Genomic DNA, 18,451 nt, shown 5'->3' with positions numbered 1-18,451 from the left:
ACATGACCTATGAGGAGAGGCTGAGGGACTTGGGATTATTTTGTTTGCAGAAGAGAAGAGTGAGGGGTGATTTGACAGCAGCCTTCAACTTCCTGAAAGGGGGCTCTAAAGAGGACAGAGACTGTTCTCAGTGGTGACAAATGGGCAGAGCAAGGAGCAATGGTCTGAAGTTACGGAGGGGGAAGTGTAGGTTGGATATTTAGAGAAACTCTTTCACCAGGAGAGCAATGAAGCACTGGAATGTGTTATTTAGAGAGGTGGTGGAATTTCCATCCCTAAAGGTTTTTAATTCCCGGCTTGACAAAGTCCTGCTTGGATGATTTAGTTAGGGTTGATCCTGCTAAAAAGGCAGGGGGCTGGACTTGACCTCCTGAGGTCCCTTCAAGCCCTAGGATTCTATGATTCTATGAAATGTTCTTCTCCAGGAAGTTACTAACAACCCTAGTAATAAAGCAATAATGGTATTGCAAAAGGTGTGAAAAGCTTCCGAGAAAGAAGCCAAACTAGGACATTTACGTCTCATTGGAAAAAAGTCCAGTTTATAATTGCATAGCAACATTGTTTTCCTCTTGTAGCAACTTTTTTCAAGACTTCTATTTTACTAGCTAAGTAATTTTTATATGTATCAGGGCACAGGGGCTCCTCATTCTAAGACCAGGGTACGTTCCTAAATAATGCAACTTATAGTTAAATGACTTATAAAGAGGAATTAACATCCATAAGGAATAATGTAACTAGCTTGAGATATGTTCCCAACACTCACAGGTTACGTACATGTGGTACGTATAATATACCTATAACCCACAAAAAACAATACATAGAAATAGAATAGAAATAAATAAAATAAATAAATAGGTAAATAATAATAATAATAATAGAGAGCTAAATAAATAAATAGAAAAAGATAAGCCAGATCCCCGCCAATCCCCACTGGCTCCCTGCAGCTCCCTTGGCTACCTGCCAGCTCCCCGCCACTCCCCGAATTCAGAGCTCACTTCCAGGGCCCCTGCACTTCAGCCCTGCTGCCTGGCCACCGACAAAGCTCGGCTATGTTGTTGGCTTTTGGTCCTTCGGCCCCGAAATGATGTAAGTGTGGACCAGTGTGACTTATAATGAATCTGCTTTCCTGAATTACTTAATGACATATATGCAAAATGACTTATAGTGAGGACCCTTGCATTTATGATCTTGAAGTGTAACATTCTGGCCTTTTCTTCTTCATTCCACTGAAGTGTACGGTTTAAATAGGCTGTGAAGATAACCCATCAGTGAGACCGATGAGCTCCTGACATGATACAATCTTCACATTATAAAGATGAAGTGGGTGGAGTGAGTTCCCACCTTTGCCCTATTATCATTTAGCTGAAAACAGTTTTCTGAAAGGTTCAGTTAACACAGGGGCAAAAAGAGCCTCATTCACTTAAAAGAGCTTTGAATCAGGCTGAGAACTTGTTACTTCTGCGACGGCTTTTGTCATTTAAATTTTAGATTCTTTTGTACATTCACAAAACAAATACTCTCATATCCACTAACTTAAATCAAATACAGTAAACTCTTTTATATCTTGCAGCCCTGGAACCAGAAGATTGCCAGATATTCAAATATTCTGGATAACAGAGAGGTATACCTAGCAGTGCATAACAATAAAGAAAAGCAAGATTAGGTATTAAGAAACAAACAAAAACATATGCAGAGTACTTTATTTACCAACAACAGTGGTATTGTTCACTGTAAACTTATACTGCATTTGCTCTGTTTATATATTCTTGAACTCTACCGTACTTATGGAAAATGTAACTAAAATTTACTTATGGTTAAAATGCTGGTTATTTGAAAGTTGCAGATGATCAAATGCTGGATATGAAAGAGTTTATTGTAAAATCACAACCCTAAACCCAATTCTGTAAATCTATATCAGAAATATATTTTACAAATACGTAGCTGTTGAACGAATGTTTCCCAAAGCTATACTCTAAAATGCATGTGGCTGTGGTACCTCAGGACTGGCGGGGGGTACTTATGCCCTTACTCAGAGCACTGCAGTTTAGTTGACTGGGTTGCTGAACATCTAAAGTTTGGCCCAGCTTCTCCTCTTTCAGGATGATTGGGGCCAGCTGGAGCAAATTTAAGCAGCTAGTGCTATTCACTCACTTGCCAAGTCACAACACCTGTCACATCTGTTTTTCAAATTATAAAATAATACACGATGTACAGAGTACAAAATAAAGATTTAAAAAAGAAGGAGGGAGCAGGAAATCTCAGGAAGTTGTACTTGAAATGGCAACGCTTGCTCATGAGGCAACTTTGCCCATCCTTTCAAAAGGACATTGTGAAAAACAAATTATGTCATATATATATATAAACAATTACAGACTCATTTCCAGTGAACTTCAGACATGGATCACAGCAATCCATTAACATTCTCAACATAAGTTTTGGTGGTAAATCTGTGGTCCTTCACTGTTTTGGGGAAATGGTGGTGAAAAGGCCCCTAGCGTTGGGAAAGCTTTTAACACTACAAAGAGACAAGTGCTTACAAAACTTCCATTGGGCTTACCTAAAATGAAAAAATTAAACTACTTTAACTATACATATCTTGTTTATACCATTGTAGCACATTGCTACTGCCTCCCTAGAGGTGCATGAGAGTACCACCACTGGAGGGAAAAAGGGTGAAAATATTATAGCCAGGGTATTAAGATGTTGCTCAACCCTGCACCATCGTATCTAGGTACTGGAAAGTTTTTTTGTATGTGTGTATGAGTGATCAGTTTCTACTAGCAGTTGTTGCCCAGAATGCTCCCATCAGTTACTGCAGAGTCTGAGCATTTTTATAAATAATAATAATATTTCTGGAGTCTCCTGCAGCACTTAATCTGATCTTTTATTCGAGATTGTATGCCTCTGGCAGCAATAGCCATGTTTTCATTTCTTCTATGCACCAAACTTCACTTTAATAAACATCTTTCTGCAAGCTTCAATGCTCAGTTGCATCCCTGAACCTGCAAGTAATCAGCCTGTTGCCTTCCTGTGTGCCATATGGTAATGGGCAGCATATCTAATTTTTTCCATCCACAGGCAGACTCAATTTCGTAGTGCACACAGAGGCACATACAAATGTGTATCACCATAGAAACATGTGCTGCCCACTGTGGGCAGCTGTGGGTGCTCTGGTAATTAGCTGGGTGGCACCTGAATCTCTTCTGGGCAGCCACCCAAGCACTCTACTTACAGGGAACACTGGCAAGGGGTAACCTTAAATTTTAATCTGCTTCTACTCCCCACAGCTGAATAATAAATTCAGCACCATTTCCGCTATAACTTTTGCTACTGCAGATGACAAACTCAGACCCTTCAAGTATCTGTCAGGGGAAGTACTGTAAACCCAGAACAACATTAATGTACTGAGGTTGGGACACGAGTTTCCATAGGCTTCACTCTTTCCATAGTCTTCACTCTTTTAAATCAGTTGGCAGGTTTCTACACAGCGAGATACTTTTGCTCAAAGCCAGCCACCGGTTTGTTTTGATTCTAGTTTACAGTAAATCTTGTGATGTTTGGGTTGGTCTCTTTCCTACATTTCATCGTCTTTGCTGTAATTGCACATCACACAATGTACCACTATCTATGTTGAAAGTTTCTTTCAAGAAACGCATCCCCCCACCCCCCCGCAGCTGGGGGAAAACATTTGTTCTCCCTCAACAGCACAGCCTGCACCTAGTTTTTTTTTTTAAACAGCTTTTCATCTTCCCGACGAGCCTGAACAGCCCACCCTAAACATGCCCTTAGGGGTCAGAAATAATCACGGCAATCATGTAAGCGATCCCCCCACGCAGCAGCTGAGAGCGCCGTGCTCAGGAGCGACAGCCCACACAACGCCGCCCACCCAATCTCACAACCCTTTCTTTGCGAGCTCAGGCTTCACGTTTCCGAGCCCTGACAAGGGGAAACCCTGGAACTCCAACCTGCCGGCTCAAAACAAGGAGAACGTGCTTGTTGCACGACCCTAACGTGCAACGAACCCCCCAGCCCTGGAGCCCCGAGCACGCGCCTCTCTCTCCCCCCGCCCTTCGCGAACTCACATCTACCGCAGCGAGGCGCCGGCAGGCGGCTTTTTATCCTCTTCCCTTGAGGCTGAGCATGCGCGCGACGGAGAGCTCCCCACGTTCCGGCCCCAGCGCGCGCACACAGACGTAAGCCCCCCCCGTCCCTAGACGGCCGCGCCTGCGCCCTGCAAGACTGGCGCCTGCGCATTAGGCTGCGGCCCGTGGGTGGCGATGGGCGCTGCGGCGGCCGAGGCCAATCGGACCTTGTTCGTGGGGAACCTGGACCCCAGGGTGACCGAGGAGCTGATCTTCGAGCTCTTCCACCAGGTATGGCGGCGTTTTCCCCGCTCCCCGGGAGGGGGCGCTGAGCGGGCCGGGCGCTTCCCCCGCTGTGAGGAGGTAGGCCCCGCCCTCAGCCCGGGCCGATGCGGTGAGGGCGCCACGCGCGCACGGACCCTCCCGGGCCAGATCCTCTCGCGGCTACCGGGATCCCCCCCCCCTCCCACTCGGGACTGGGTCCACTCGCGCGTCGGTGTGGCCGCGCCGCGCCGCAGGCACAGCCGGGCCGGGCGTACGCCGCCCTGAGCCGGACCGCCATTCCCAGCCGCCCCTGGAGCAGGGCCTTGGCATTGGAGCCGGGAGCAGGGGTGGTGCGGCGCTTGGGCTCCGCCCTGGGGCGGGGCTGTGCCGTGCCTTGTAGCCCCGTTTCAGAGCCGGCCGAGTTAGCCGAGGAGTCCGGTGGGATCGGAGATGAGCGGCTGTGGGGCCGCGCACGTTTCCCTCTTGCTTTCTCTGGGGACCTGGGCACTTACCTCAGGACGGACGCGGTGGCGGGCGCCCTTCCGGGGTTCCCTTGCGCGTGCCGAGTTGGTCCTTCAGCTCTGCGCCGTCTGCCCTGCTACCCCGCGCGAGGCGGAAGGGAGATCAACCGTGGGGCGGTGGTGGTGGGGGGGTTCCTCTCATCCGCCGCGCACTGGGGGGACAGCAAGAAAAATCTAGGGTATCTCCACTCCGGCCACACAATTCACGCAGCTGGCGTTAGCACTTGCCCCCGAGGAAGTGGGCTGCTGCCCACAAAAGCTTATGCGTTAAAAATCTGTTGGTCTGTAAGGTGCCACAGGACTTGTTGTTGTTTTCTCAGATACAGACTAACAGGGCTACCCTCGGATATGTGTGGCTGGAGTTGCATATCTTAAATCAGTTTTTCCCCGTGGTGTAGGCCTGATCCTCGTCAGATGCATGAAGGGAAAAAGCAAGAAACAGAATAGGGGGACAGACATGGGAGTGCTACATCGGAGCTAATGCTCTCAGGGTGGTTGTGGAGTATTTTCCACTTCAGAATTATCATCTTATACACATTTACACAGACTGAATTAGCTCTGATGAAACACTCCTAACTCTGTATCCCTTACTGTCTTTTTCTCTTCATGAATCTGTTGAAGAGTTGCCACAAAAGTTTGTATCATAATAAAATTTAGTCTTCAAGGTGCCACTGGACTCCTTGTTTTTTGCATGAACACGTGTTTGAAAGCCAGAAACGACCATTTTGATTATCTAGTCTGCAAAACACATATCAGAGATTTTTGCCCATCGAATCCTGCATCAGCAGAACTAAACAATGTTTTATTGCCAGGCTCAAGATGTGTGTTTTTGTGAAGGCCCAACAGCTCAAGTAGATAGACGAAGAATACTGTGCAGCTCTTACAGTAATTTTTTTTATTAGCAGAACTCCAAGCACTTCAACACTTTTTAATACGTTGCTCTCGATACTCTGAAGTGAAGGGTTATTTATTCTCACTTTTTTAGATGGAAGGACATAGCACAAAAAGGCTACATGAATTTACTGAGGTCATACAGGGAGTCCTTAGTCTTGAACTCTAGTTGATAAGCCAGTGCATAACTACTGAACCCTCCTAATATGGGGGAGATGAACACTTTTTTTAAAAAAAAGTCATTATTGTGGAGGGAAGCTTGAAATTTGACCTATGGGTGACTAAAGCCTCAAACCTGGAAATACAGAGACAAGAATCACTTTTTGTTTAAGTTTTAAGCCAATGTCTTTCAATTCTCATTGAGATCTTACCCTTCTATTGCAGTGCAGGTTTTGTTCGCAGAGTGGCATAGATGGCTTGCATAATTACACCCATTTCTCTTTATTATTATTATTATTATTATTACTTTTTGTATTATGATAGCGCCTGGAGAACTCTATCATGGCATTTTATGCATAAATAACAAAAAGATACCCCCTCCTTCAAAGGGCTTCACTTAAACACGCATATGTAACATTTCTTTATTGAGCTGGCATGAGTGTTCGGTGTCTTGTGTGTTTGCTAATGAGTTGCTTGGGTTTTTCCCCCCAAATTCTTTGTAAGAATAAAACTCCTCTGAAATTGCTCCCTTTTTAACTTTTTTTGTTTCTTGATTTGCAGGCAGGTCCAGTAATTAAAGTTAAAATACCTAAGGATAGAGATGGTAAACCAAAGCAATTTGCATTTGTGAATTTCAAACATGAAGAATCTGTCCCTTATGGAATGAGTCTGCTTAATGGGATCAAACTTTTTGGAAGGCCTATCAAAATTCAGTTCCGATCAGGTATCCATGAAATAAAACATTTAAAAAAATCTAGCTGCTTGAGGCAAAGTGGAGTTATCTTTCCCCCTCACAAAAAACTTAACCTTTTTTTTAAGATAAAAAAAAGTTCACTATAGGTTATCTAATTGTTGTTCACTTTTCTAATGGTTGGTAGATTTAAGGTGTCAAAACAGAGGTATAAGCTAGCCTTTCCTTATTACACTTTTCCTTCAGCTGGAGAGTTGTCTGTGTGAACATTAGCTTTTTTTTTTTTCTTAAGGTAGTGTTAATTTTAATTTCAGGGATTTTTTTACATTGTAAATATTGTGAGTTTTGACTAGGATCACTTACACCTCAGTACTTAGAACACCTACATATTCTCAAGGTTGTGCAAATTCACAGTACGGGGGCGGGGGAAAGGCTTCCAGTTGAGTGGAGTACATGCCCCAGGTCATCTTAGTAGCATTGAAACAGCAGAAATCCCTCAGACTCAGTGGGATTTGTTCTTCACAACAGTCCTAGTCTGTCACCTCAGTTTTAATCAGAATAGGACATAAGATCTTTTATAGAGAGTAATAAGATGTGTCCAAGAGGAAGGTAAGCAAGAATATGGAGGGTGCAAATTAGTGAAGATGAGAAGTTAGTTTGTATTTTGGAAATGGACAGGCTTGCAAATGAGAGCCTCTGAAGTAGGGATGAATTGCTGTTAATTCAAGACTTTGGAATTCACATGTTTGGAAAGAGGATAATCTTAGTTCCTCTTCTCCCTGTAATTCTAATGAGGTTTGATGGAGTAGCAGTCATGAGGATGGATAATGTTCTGGAGGCAACAGTAATCGCCTGAGTGAATGTCTGAGTTTGCCAGTGGGAGTGACTGTGATTCCTAAAAAGAAATCTGTGTTGGAATTCTTGGTTAAGAGACCACATAGTGGTGGTGATCCTTTTGGTGAACAGCGCCCACTTTGATTCCACAGGGAAGCCACACAAATCTAAGCAAAACTGTGTGGGCCAAACAAATTCTAATTTCAGTTATCTTCCAAGAAGATTTAAAGTAATCTATATTAATTTTTAAGTTCAGCATTTTAGTATGTTTTCTGTGTAGATTGTTTAACACATATGCAAATTAAAATGTTGTAAACATGACAAAACACTATAAAATTACTTAGCATATTATATTGAAGCATGCTGCTGTCTTTATTAAATGTTCTGGAGGGACAGGAATAACCTCCTTAACTTTTTGGATTCACGCAAAAGATTTAGAGATCATCCTGGATAAGTGGGGTCAACTACCAATATTAAAAATATTCATGCCTATTTCTTAAGCGAAAAAACTGAGTTCAGCGAATCCATTATGTGGTGAATAATACAGTACATGTCTGTGTCAGAGGCAAGGCTCCAGTTGTTAATAATCGGTGGTAGGTATCGATTGGCTGTAACTGAGATGGTCCCTGCCTCAATATATCCATTGCTGTCCATAGGTGTGGTTCAAACCATGTGTGAAATGAACTTCCTTAAACATCACCTTATCTACAAGTAATGGAGAACTCACTCTTCAGGTTTTTACCATGTTCCAGTCTATACTACATTCCCCTTTCAGAAAGAGGAATGCAATTGCTGGAGAGTGAAAATGCAAATGAAGCACTGATTTACAAATCTCATACTTCATTCACATAATGTTGTACAATCACGTTTTTGGAAGAGACTTTTCCAAAAGCAAAAAGAGCTGTGTAGGTGGGGTTCCTTTGGGGAAAAAAGCCTATTTTCAAAAGAATCCTTATTTTCCGCCCCCCCTTCAAAAAAGAACCCTTATTCCTCATTTTATGTAAACATAAAATTAATAAGGGTTCTTTCAGAAAGAGCTTTTTTCCCCTGAAGGAACCCTGTCTACATGGCTGTTTTTTTGCTTTCGGAAAAGTCTCTTCCAAAAATGCAATTGTGTAAGATTGTGCAAATGAAGTGTAAGATTTGTAACTCAGCACTTCATTTGCATTCCTCCTCCAAAAGAGGCATGTAGTGCAGACTGGGCCTATATGTTTAAATTATCTATTTTATAGCTCCAAGATATTCTCTAACCCAGTGGTTTAACTGTTCCAGACTACTTTGCCCTTTTCAAGAATCTGATTTGTAATGTACAAAATCAGACCAAAATACAAGTTTCACAGCACACTATTACTGAAAAATTGCTTACTTTCTCATTTTACCGTATAATTGTAAAATAAATCAAATGAAGTAAAACTATCATGCTTGATTGTATGATACACAGAGCAGTATAAACAAATCACTGTGTAAGAATTTTAGTTTACACTGGATTTCACTACTGCTTCTCATGAAGCTTACTATAAAACTAAGGCAATGTCTAGTTGAGTTGAGATATTCCGCACCCTGGAAGACTCCTCAGGAGTACATGAGAACCTCTCATCTAAACTGGTAGCTTCAGTTTTTGGTTGTTTTTTTCAAGTTACTGTTACTGGCATGTTACTAGTAACAGTTGCATCTGATCGCATCTTTACTATCCCCTATTAAAACAGTTACAATACCCTGTTTGGTCAACCTGATTGTGTCCATTGGTGGTTCACTGATGGAACTCCATATCTAATTAAGCAATTCCAAAATGTTTCTACCTCCTAACAGGTGTTCACTGCTTATCTGTACTTTAGATCTTATGCAATGTTTGTTTTAATTCAGGAAGTAGTCATGCATCTCAAGATGCCAATTCATCTTATTCCCAGCATGGAACTGCTAATGCAAGTCCTTCCAGCACACCTCATTCAGCCCCTAATTCTAACAGGTAAAGGCTTCTATTCCACCTACCAGCAAGTGCTTATCAAGAAAATCTGCTAGTTACCATAGATTCAATGGCTACTTTGCTGTAGTTGCTTTCCTGCTTATGCGTGGAGTAACACTTGCACCTTATTTTCATTGTGAGGCTGTTGTCTTCTTCATGTATACTCTTCGTACGTGGAGCACAGTTGTATCTGTTGGGGCAACAAAATAAAAATGGTGAATCTGAGGGGGAAATTACCTTGTTTTGGTGAGTTTGTGGGTTTTTTAAGGGAACAAAGGCCCTAATCTGTGAACATGAATACAGTCTTATTGATTTTTTTTTTGTTTGTTTTTTAACTTGTAAATTATGGCTACAGTCATGTCACATACAATCATAATAGTTACGTTGAATATAAATTATCTAAATGGGATTCAATTCTTGTTATGATAGTACACAGAAAAAAATTCGAAAGGCACTGAGTAACTGATCTATTTAGTATTAATTTATCCATATGGTTCGAGAATCTCACGGATACGTCCACTGGCGCTGGGGTGGCTTTTTTTTTTTTTTTTTGATATAAGGTTGTTCGTTAAATAATGGAATGGTAAACAAAAATCTCTATGCCTTCTGTGATACCATCACGTGATATTGACATTTTGACTGATCTATAAGGCAATACACATAGTGCAGGTTAGCATACAAAGAAATTGTAGTTTCCTCTATCAATTATTTATGTTTCAGCTCAAAAAGCTAGTTTTTGTTCAATGTTACCTTTAGTTCATTTGCTTTCCAAATAAAATGTTTAGAGCTAGGACGTGTTTTCTTAGTGGCCCAAAAAGGATAGTCTAAGTATTGCTAGTTTGTAAGAACATCAAAGGTATGTGGCTGTCTTGAAAGCTGGTCCCTTTTGAAAAAAGCTATAAGCATTTTTCTAATGCTGTCCCACCTGCCCCAAAGACCATCTGCCAATTTTTGTGGTTTGTAACCATTTTTTCCCTTTGCTGTTTGAAAGGCCCATACCAAAAAATGGAAGTAAAAGACAAAGGGCTGTTTAAATACATAAAATAAGCACTGCATTTTTTAAAAAAAAAAGACATCTTGGTAATGTTACAACACTGTTTGATTTATAAAAAACTGAGGTGGTGATTAGGCTGCTGATCCTTGCGCAGTTATGGTTTGAAATGCCTAAGACTAAACTTCCTAATCTTTCTTCAGCAGATACGATAGGAGTGCAGATAACATGTTAGCAGGAGAATTCTTATCCACGCCGATGCTGCAGAGGTCTTTCTCCTCTTCTGATAACCTTCAAAGACGAGCGGTATGCTATTAAATCAATAGAAACAGAAAATGTATTGGTCACAAGCAGTGGGAGGATAAGATGAAATAGCTCTCTCCTTTTAGTTTTAAGTACTTCTTACTGAGGGATACCTATTTAACAGATACCGATTCACAGCACTGTGTTAATAGAGCATTGAAAGTATTATTATAGTAGGTTTACAGATCCTGCTACTAAAGTACTTAGTGCCTGGAAACTGAACCTAAGAGTTACTGTAGATAAAGCAATCCATGTATTTTTCTAAACTTGCTCAGTGAACTTACACCCAGTCCTTCTGTTCATAAATAGTCACATCAAAGCTTTTCAGCAGAAGAACAAATATTTTTCCATAAAGGACAACTTTTAGCATCCATATGAGTAAAACCCGGAGCTCTGATTTTTCTGCAGCTTGAATTTTAACTTCTGAAAACGTTCTCAGCACTGAAAACAAATGCTCAGCATGTTACATGTTTTCGTTTGTGTCCTTTTGATCATCTGTTTCTTAGCTCAGTTTAATCACGTCAAAACAAAAAATCACAACTAGATTTTAAATGCTCTTGCTTTTTATTACTCTGAATTGTATTTAGTATATCATTGAGAAGAGGAGTTATGCAGGTGTGGTTGATTAGACGGATGAAAATGCTGTATGCCATTGAAGACTCCAGTAGAGAGTGACTGCCATGAATGCTGATACGCATTTTGTATGGGAGTCCTAAATTTTGCACCATAGTGCTAAACTTTTCCATCAGTTACCCAGTCTCAGCAGACTTACATGCTGATTTAGTATCCATCATAATCAGTAAGACCTCTATTTTTGATTAGCCTTTTTTTTACCCCCCCAGATGAATAATAGTATGTGGCAGCAGTCACAATACAGTGGAAAGTATGGTTCTCAGCATTCAGATCAGTCCAGTTATTCTTCCCCGGGGCAGCAGCAGAGTCATTCATTTAATCAGTCTTCTGGCTCACAAATGCAGCGTCGTCCAGATGGATCATCAGCACAGCGCAAGAACAGGCAGAACTCCCATCCTTATCATACGGACAGCAGACACTTTAACCGTGAACAGCGTTTTGGAGACTATGTTTCTGATCATCATTACAGGGGAAACAGAGATGAGTATAGCTTTGAAGACAGGAGTCATGATCCTGGATCTGATCACTACTCCAGAGGGCATAGGGATGAGTACTGCTATGAAGACAGGAGCCATGATGGCTGGAGCTATGACTGTAACAGAAGAGAGAACTACAGAGATGGCAAATGGCGCCCATCCCGGCATTAGCCAGTCTTAAAAGTGGGCTCTAAGGAACTATTATTAGAAACGTTTTATGGGCGCTCTTCTCTAGGTCTGAAATTGATTTTAAGAGTATGTAGAGTAACATCATAAGTTACTTTTTTAAAAGCTGTCAAGTCACCTGCAGTACCTTTTAAAAATGAAGCATTTTTATTGTATTAACCTTTCACCTCAGGGTTTTATGTAGAGAAATGACAGACACTTAAAAAAATCATTTTAGTAGGTAGTGGGGGTGAAGTTGTACAGTTTGATTGTATTATAAAAAAAAAATTTGTATTTTTGTAGTGTAATTAAGAAGAGTCTTTGCAACAGGTCTGATGGTAATCCTGTTAAACAAATTCCTTGTGGTATGGCATGTGGCAGTATAAATATTGAAGACTGTGTTTTCATGCCAAAATAAATGTTTTTGAATTTGAATTGAAAACAGTATTCAGTGTAATTCCCCTGTAAAATCTGTGGATAAAACATTGTGTTGTGTGTTTTTATATTTAAGGATTTCTTAATTTGCTCTCCTTCATTCTAATCTTGGGTTTTTGGATTATAATTGTTGAAAAATTATGTTAAGTAGCCTAAATGTTTGAAGAAATTGTGTGCAACAAATACCACTCAGGAACTGATTGCATCCCTTGGTGTATCTCATGTGTATTTTAGAAAAGAATCTGAATTTAACCTGTGTTTTCTGATGTAAAGAATTTGTGTTTAATGCACAGGAGGAATGGGTACTTAGTTTTAGATGCCCCTAATTTTTATGCAGTACTACTTAAGGACAGTCATACCTATTAAGTCGGTTGTGAAATAATTATGTTCTGAGGTACAGTATACAACTTTAATAATGTTTTTTTCCAGATTAGTAACCAAGAGGTTGTTAGACTCAGAATTCCATATGGATTGAAATCTTATTTAAATAACTGAACTCCATTCAGACTTCTGATCAACTTTAATAGATGCATACTTATGTTTCAATATAGCAATAAACTTTATAAAAGCATATTCATTGAAAAGTTTCAAAGAATCACTGAGAGAGAAACCTTTTCCATAAAGCTGTTACTCTTCAGTTTGTAGCTTAGGCTGTGTCTACACTGAGCCTTGGTGTCAACAGTTTGATAAAAATAAGGAGTCTTAAATGCAAAGTGGTTGCTAATTTGTATATTCACACCAGAAATGAAGCAGTGTAGACAAAAAAACCCTTATGCCTGGTAGGGCTCAGTGTAGACACAGCCTTTGTGTTTCTCCTTCGTAGCTAATGTTTGTCAGACTTGGGGTTGAGTGAGAACTGAGTGGCAGTCCGACACACGGAACAAACTAGAGGGCTTTCTGATGTCTGACTCTTTCAGATGTTTGATTTAAATGTCTTTTACATAAGAGAGATTAAGAATCACATTTACTTGATCATAACCAACCTAGTCAGAATAAGGGAAAAAAATAGAATACCCTGTATGCTCTGTATTGCCAAGAGAGGAAAGACTATGCTCAAACTCTCTACCTGAAGGACTTAAAGACATCACTAAGGACCACAGTCTTAGTTGAAGTTTAGCATTGATTGACAAATTGCAGTATTTGAGTCATGGAGACTCCAGATTAATAGTTCAGATCTCTCTGGGCATTACAAATAGAGCCCTGTATGGATACAGAATTGATGTTTGCATCTGCAAACAGATCCATGGATATTTGCAGGATTCTAGGTAAACAAATTACATGTATTTTTGAAAAATCAGCAGCAGATAAATGCATGTAAATCTGCAACTATGTATAAAAATCTGTTGCTTGCTCGTCTCATAGGCTTTGCGCTCAAACTGTAGTCATGAGGTTTTTTTAATATCCAAAAAATCTAAATGAAGCATATTTTATAAGATTTCCTTTCGGATTAGACAGATGTGAGAGAAGGAATATTATTTTGTGACTGAAGAGGATTTCAAACTAATCAGGCTCCATTTTTGACTAACACAAATCTTCCCCGCTACAATAATCAAATATTACAATCAGTTCTGTAAAGTGCAATAATGAGATGTAACTTTAGTGCTGTAAAGGAGTTACCCATTTTCTGTTCTTGTGTATGCCATAAGAGTGGTTAAAGCCTGTGCCCTCGCAAGCAAAGATACAGGAATTGATACATCAGAAGGCATCTAACATTTCATTGTAGGGCAGAAATGAATTTGAAGAGTTTAAAAAAAGCTTTGGCAGAAGATTTCTGGAGTAATGAGTATCTTCCAAAGACTCAGTCTTTAATTTTATAAAGATCAACCTTTTTTGGCTTTGCCTTTTGGTGTGTTTTTTAATGGTGAGGGAGGTTATACAGGAGTGATTTGATAAACCTGACACTTTACGACAAAGTTTTAATGATATCGGAACCACTGCCCTTTGTAAACAGTAACACTTATCTTTTTCTTCACATATACACAATCCTTAAGTTAAACTTACTGATCCCTTGAATTTAATAAATGTGCAAAGAATGAAATATGAAACAATTTAACTCAGCTCTTCCTTTTGCATAGTAATACTACTGCTTAACCCTTGCACTCCACGTGGAGCGTATGACAGCTACAAGTCTCCCCGGCGGCCCTCGGTTTGGGACAAAACTTCTAGCTGGCTCCAGGGATTACCCCATTTGTTGTCCCTCAATCTCAGTAGACCACCTCCACGTTGTCCGAGGTCTTACTCTTTTGTGTTTTCTTTGCGGATTCCCTGTGAGAGCTTGACAGACTTTGCTGGATGATGGTTTTCTGAGTGTGGCCTAGCCGTCCCCACTTTCTTCTCTTGATTTCACTGTCAATTGTTTTTTGTCCTGCTCTGTTCCAAACTCCTCACTTGTGAAAGTCTTGCCCTTTGATGTGAAGGATGTACCTCAGGCATCTCTTTATGAACGTCTGTAGCTTGCAATTTGAAGACTTTTTAGTATGCCAGCTCTCACATCCAAACAAGAGCACACCTCACACTTGTTGAAGATCTGCAGTGTCATCTTGGCAGACATTGTTTGTGACCTCTGTATGGGATGGAGAGTCTTGAATACAGCTGTTGCTTTCCCTATCCTGGAATTAATACCCTTATCTGTTCTTTCATCTCTGCCCATAATATTCCCCGGGTAGGTGAACTGCTCCACATCTTCCAAGTCATCCCCTCCCTTTATAATGGTGGTGGTATTGGACTGGTTGATCCTCATTTGTCTTACTCCTCCCCTGTTAATGCTCAGTCCAATCCTTGAGGGCAGTTTTGGCTCGTGTTGTGACCTTTTCTTTCATGCTTTCATATTGATGTGAAAGGAGGGTGACATCACCAGCAAAATCAATGCCCTCTGCAAAGTGTCCACTGAATGCCTCGTTAATGGCTCTCTCTTGTCCTGATAATCATTCAGTCCATTGTCATCAAGAGCAGGAAAGGTGACAATGGGCACTGTTGTCGCACTCCTGACAGTATGCTGTAGAATTCTGTCAAGACACCCTTGTGAATATCATGAGCTAGTCTGTGTAGTAATAGTAGTAGAAAATTAAGCTGTTCGCATATGGATTGAGCATGACAGTTCTGTTCCCTGAATGTTATTGGGCATGATTTTCAGAACAGGTGCAGTGAATATAATTTGAAGCTGAACAAGCTGCAGGGAAGCCAGAAAACTACATCTTGCTTACAAACTTTGGATATGAGCCTAGTTGCACAGTTTGCCAGAAACTATCAATTCTTTTGTAAATAAGAAAGTAATTGGTTTTAGCTGAGTAAAACTAAGTGTTTTAATCCTGTCACAGTTTCAGAACACTTGTTTCAAAAGTTATGTATGAAATACAAGACGTTTGGCAGAATGCAGGTGGTTTTTGCTCTGTTTGTTCACCAAGTTCCTTGAATCACACATCGTAATGTAAGTGTTAAGATATAGCATCTTGGAAGCTAGTTCCTGAGAGAGTGCAGACTCCCTTATTTTCGTAGCATTCTAAACTAGTATTTCTGATCCTCATGCAGCATGCATTTTGGAAAAATATTTTTTTAAACTGGTAGATGTAGCTAAATTAACTTCTTGCTGGGTTAAGTTTTGATGGAAGAAGACACATGGGTATTAAAAAAAAAAAAAAAAAAAAAAAAAAAAGACTTGTATTTTGACTTAATCGTCTTTTTACTTAAAGCGGGCAGTAGACCCAGGCAATGAGATCTGGTGCCAAAATATTTTCGTAAATCCCATTTTAATAGATGTGGTAATGTGGCAGTTTCATGAAAACTACTAGGAGCCAGATTTTACTATGAAAAAATATTGATTCTTTTCTATAAGGTTATTTTCACATCCCTCCTCCTGTTTCAAGAGGTAGTTCATGACTTGCAAGATCTGTGACTGCAACAGCAGAAAACCACCATCTTTAAAACATAACCATAAGACATCTAAAAATTTAGATATTGATTCTCCAACAAATTCATTGAACTGTAAAAATTAAAAGTATCATTGAAATTTTACACATATATTTATCAGCTTGTTTGTAAATCAGTGTGATTTAAGCACCAAGTGTGGCGAATAGCAGTTCTCATTTTAAAATGCCAGAGCCATCAAGTAGGACCTTGATTTTCATGGGAGAAAACCTGCACTTTTGAGTTTGTTTTAAAACTTAAGAAAAACAAACCTTTTAAATGATCAAAAGATGGTGTAATTGACTTTTTAAACTTTCAATGGTTATGTAAAATGCGTCGCTGTCTAAAAATTGTTTTGAAATAAATGCTTTATTTTTAAAAAAATTACTGCTTCCTCTGGATTTAAAAAACCCTCCACAAACTATAAACATTTCTCATGGGTTTAGGCCTCTGAAAAGTATTTTTACCAAAAAGTGTGTTTTGGGACACCTTTGTTAGTAATTTAACTTTGGGTGAAGATGCCTATTGACAAATAAGGCAGAGAAATTCAGCACTTGCCTCTCTGGTAAGTATTAAGAACCTTGACATGTGTTTCTTTTAATCAGAGCAGCTTTCAGCAATCATCTAAGTTTTTAGTTTCAAGATGTCAATAAAAGCACAAGTATCCTTAGACACCACAATTCACATACAGTTGTAGTGAAGTTGGAGAAACAGGCACAAGAAGCTGCTGGCTAGATTTACCTCACAGCATGACAGAACACATTGTGAGTTGAGCAGCCTTTGTGTTTACCTGACTGCCCGTTATTCAAGCAAATTCAATATTTTTGGTATTGTACTTGAAACTAAGATACATTTGCAAGCAAGCCACCAAACTACCAGCTATTGCTGACATCTGTGAATTCATTTTGTAAATTAAGGGTCATATTGCTATATTCATCTTTTCGGTGCCATGCTGTGCGATTGCTGTGTCAGAGGCAGCTGTAAAAACAGGAGGAAAAGCTTGCTTGTGTGTTTATTATTTAAAATACAGGTTGCCTCTGCCAAAATGATATTTCACCTAAATTGAAATCCAAGCAGCACTTGGTTTTTTGAAACTGAACACCCTAACATGCTGTGGCTCATATTTCATACCGTAGCAGCTTCTGCTCTTTCTAACTGACAGTGGTTGTAGGACCTCACCTTTTCTGTGCGTTTCACGTGAGCAAAGAAAATGCGGGCTGATACATGAAATTAAAACTAGCAGGAGATGGTTCAATGATTTGACAGCGAAACAGACACATACCCTTCTGGATTCTTACTGTGAGTGTAAGTCAGTTTGGGAATGGCTTTCCTACCAGATATCACGATCTCATGTCTGTTCTGTAACCCCTACATGAAATGACTGTTTTGGTACACTGTCTAAGGGACATGTTTTTGGATACTAAAAAGCCATCTTGTGGGGAGCGTCAGGAGAGTCTGAAGGCACTACTCATTCCTTAATGTTGTTCCTACATTAAGGCTGATGGATGTTTGTCTTAGGGATTGGTGGGGGAGACTAATTTTTCCACTTCAGCTAATGTGACACTTTTTTGCAGTATAAAATAGCAATTTGAGAGGGAATGATTATTTTCCAGAGCAAAGGGAAAGGAAATATCCACCTCGGGATAAAGGTGCAAATGTGATGATTCCTCCCACCTTTGCTGCTTTGATTGTGGTAGCTCTTGGGCTGATAGCTATTTTTGCCCAGTGTTAGGTACAGTGGTGACCTGACAGTGGTGTCCTGGAACTATAATTATCAGAGGGGTAGCTATATTAGTCTGTATCCACAAAAAACAAACGAGACGTCCTGTGGTACCTTATAGACTAACGGATATTTTCGAGCCTAAGCTTTTTGTGGGCAAAGACCGTCTTCGTCAGATGCAATGTCACAGTGCAACTGACGAAGCAAGTCTTTCCCCACAAAAGCTTAGGCTCCAAAAGATGTGTTAGTCTATCTGGTACTGTCGTATAAACAAATGTGAACTAATTCGCTTTTTGATTGTCCCATTTACTTCACCGTGGCTCAGTCTGTGAATTACATGAAATTTATGTTTTGTGAGCACCCAGGCTAATAATAGCAACGAAGGGTCCTGTGGCACCCTATAGACTAACAGAAAAGCTT

The 18,451-nt window shown here is 40.2% G+C and overlaps 1 protein-coding gene across 2 annotated transcripts; it reads left to right on the top strand.

Moving 5' to 3' along the window:
- The first annotated feature begins 4,142 nt into the window (after positions 1 to 4,142).
- Positions 4,143 to 16,782, top strand: RBM7 (RNA binding motif protein 7). 2 transcript variants are annotated; one of them, XM_074977114.1, is made up of 5 exons: positions 4,143 to 4,373; positions 6,479 to 6,641; positions 9,306 to 9,408; positions 10,603 to 10,702; positions 11,542 to 16,782. In XM_074977114.1, exons 1-5 carry the CDS (start codon positions 4,278 to 4,280, stop codon positions 11,977 to 11,979), a joined length of 900 nt encoding a protein of 299 aa, XP_074833215.1. In that variant the 5' UTR covers positions 4,143 to 4,277; the 3' UTR covers positions 11,980 to 16,782. The 2 variants fall into 2 exon arrangements, with proteins under 2 accessions (XP_074833215.1, XP_074833214.1); XM_074977113.1 differs by having other exon boundaries at positions 4,146 to 4,373; positions 10,600 to 10,702; positions 11,542 to 16,781.
- Positions 16,783 to 18,451: the final 1,669 nt, after the last annotated feature.

This window comes from Carettochelys insculpta, chromosome 25 (assembly GCF_033958435.1).
Source record: "Carettochelys insculpta isolate YL-2023 chromosome 25, ASM3395843v1, whole genome shotgun sequence".
Classification (NCBI taxonomy): domain Eukaryota; kingdom Metazoa; phylum Chordata; order Testudines; family Carettochelyidae; genus Carettochelys; species Carettochelys insculpta.
This window is presented reverse-complemented; position numbering and strand designations above follow the sequence as displayed.

Bases quoted from the DNA above. Each gene is read 5' to 3' on its own strand.
- RBM7 (XM_074977113.1), top strand. From the start codon at position 4,278: ATGGGCGCTGCGGCGGCCGAGGCCAATCGGACCTTGTTCGTGGGGAAC. The intron at 6,642-9,305 runs GTATCCATGAAA...GTTTTAATTCAG, and splicing joins CAAAATTCAGTTCCGATCAG to GAAGTAGTCATGCATCTCAA. The intron at 10,703-11,541 runs GTATGCTATTAA...TTACCCCCCCAG, and splicing joins ATAACCTTCAAAGACGAGCG to ATGAATAATAGTATGTGGCA.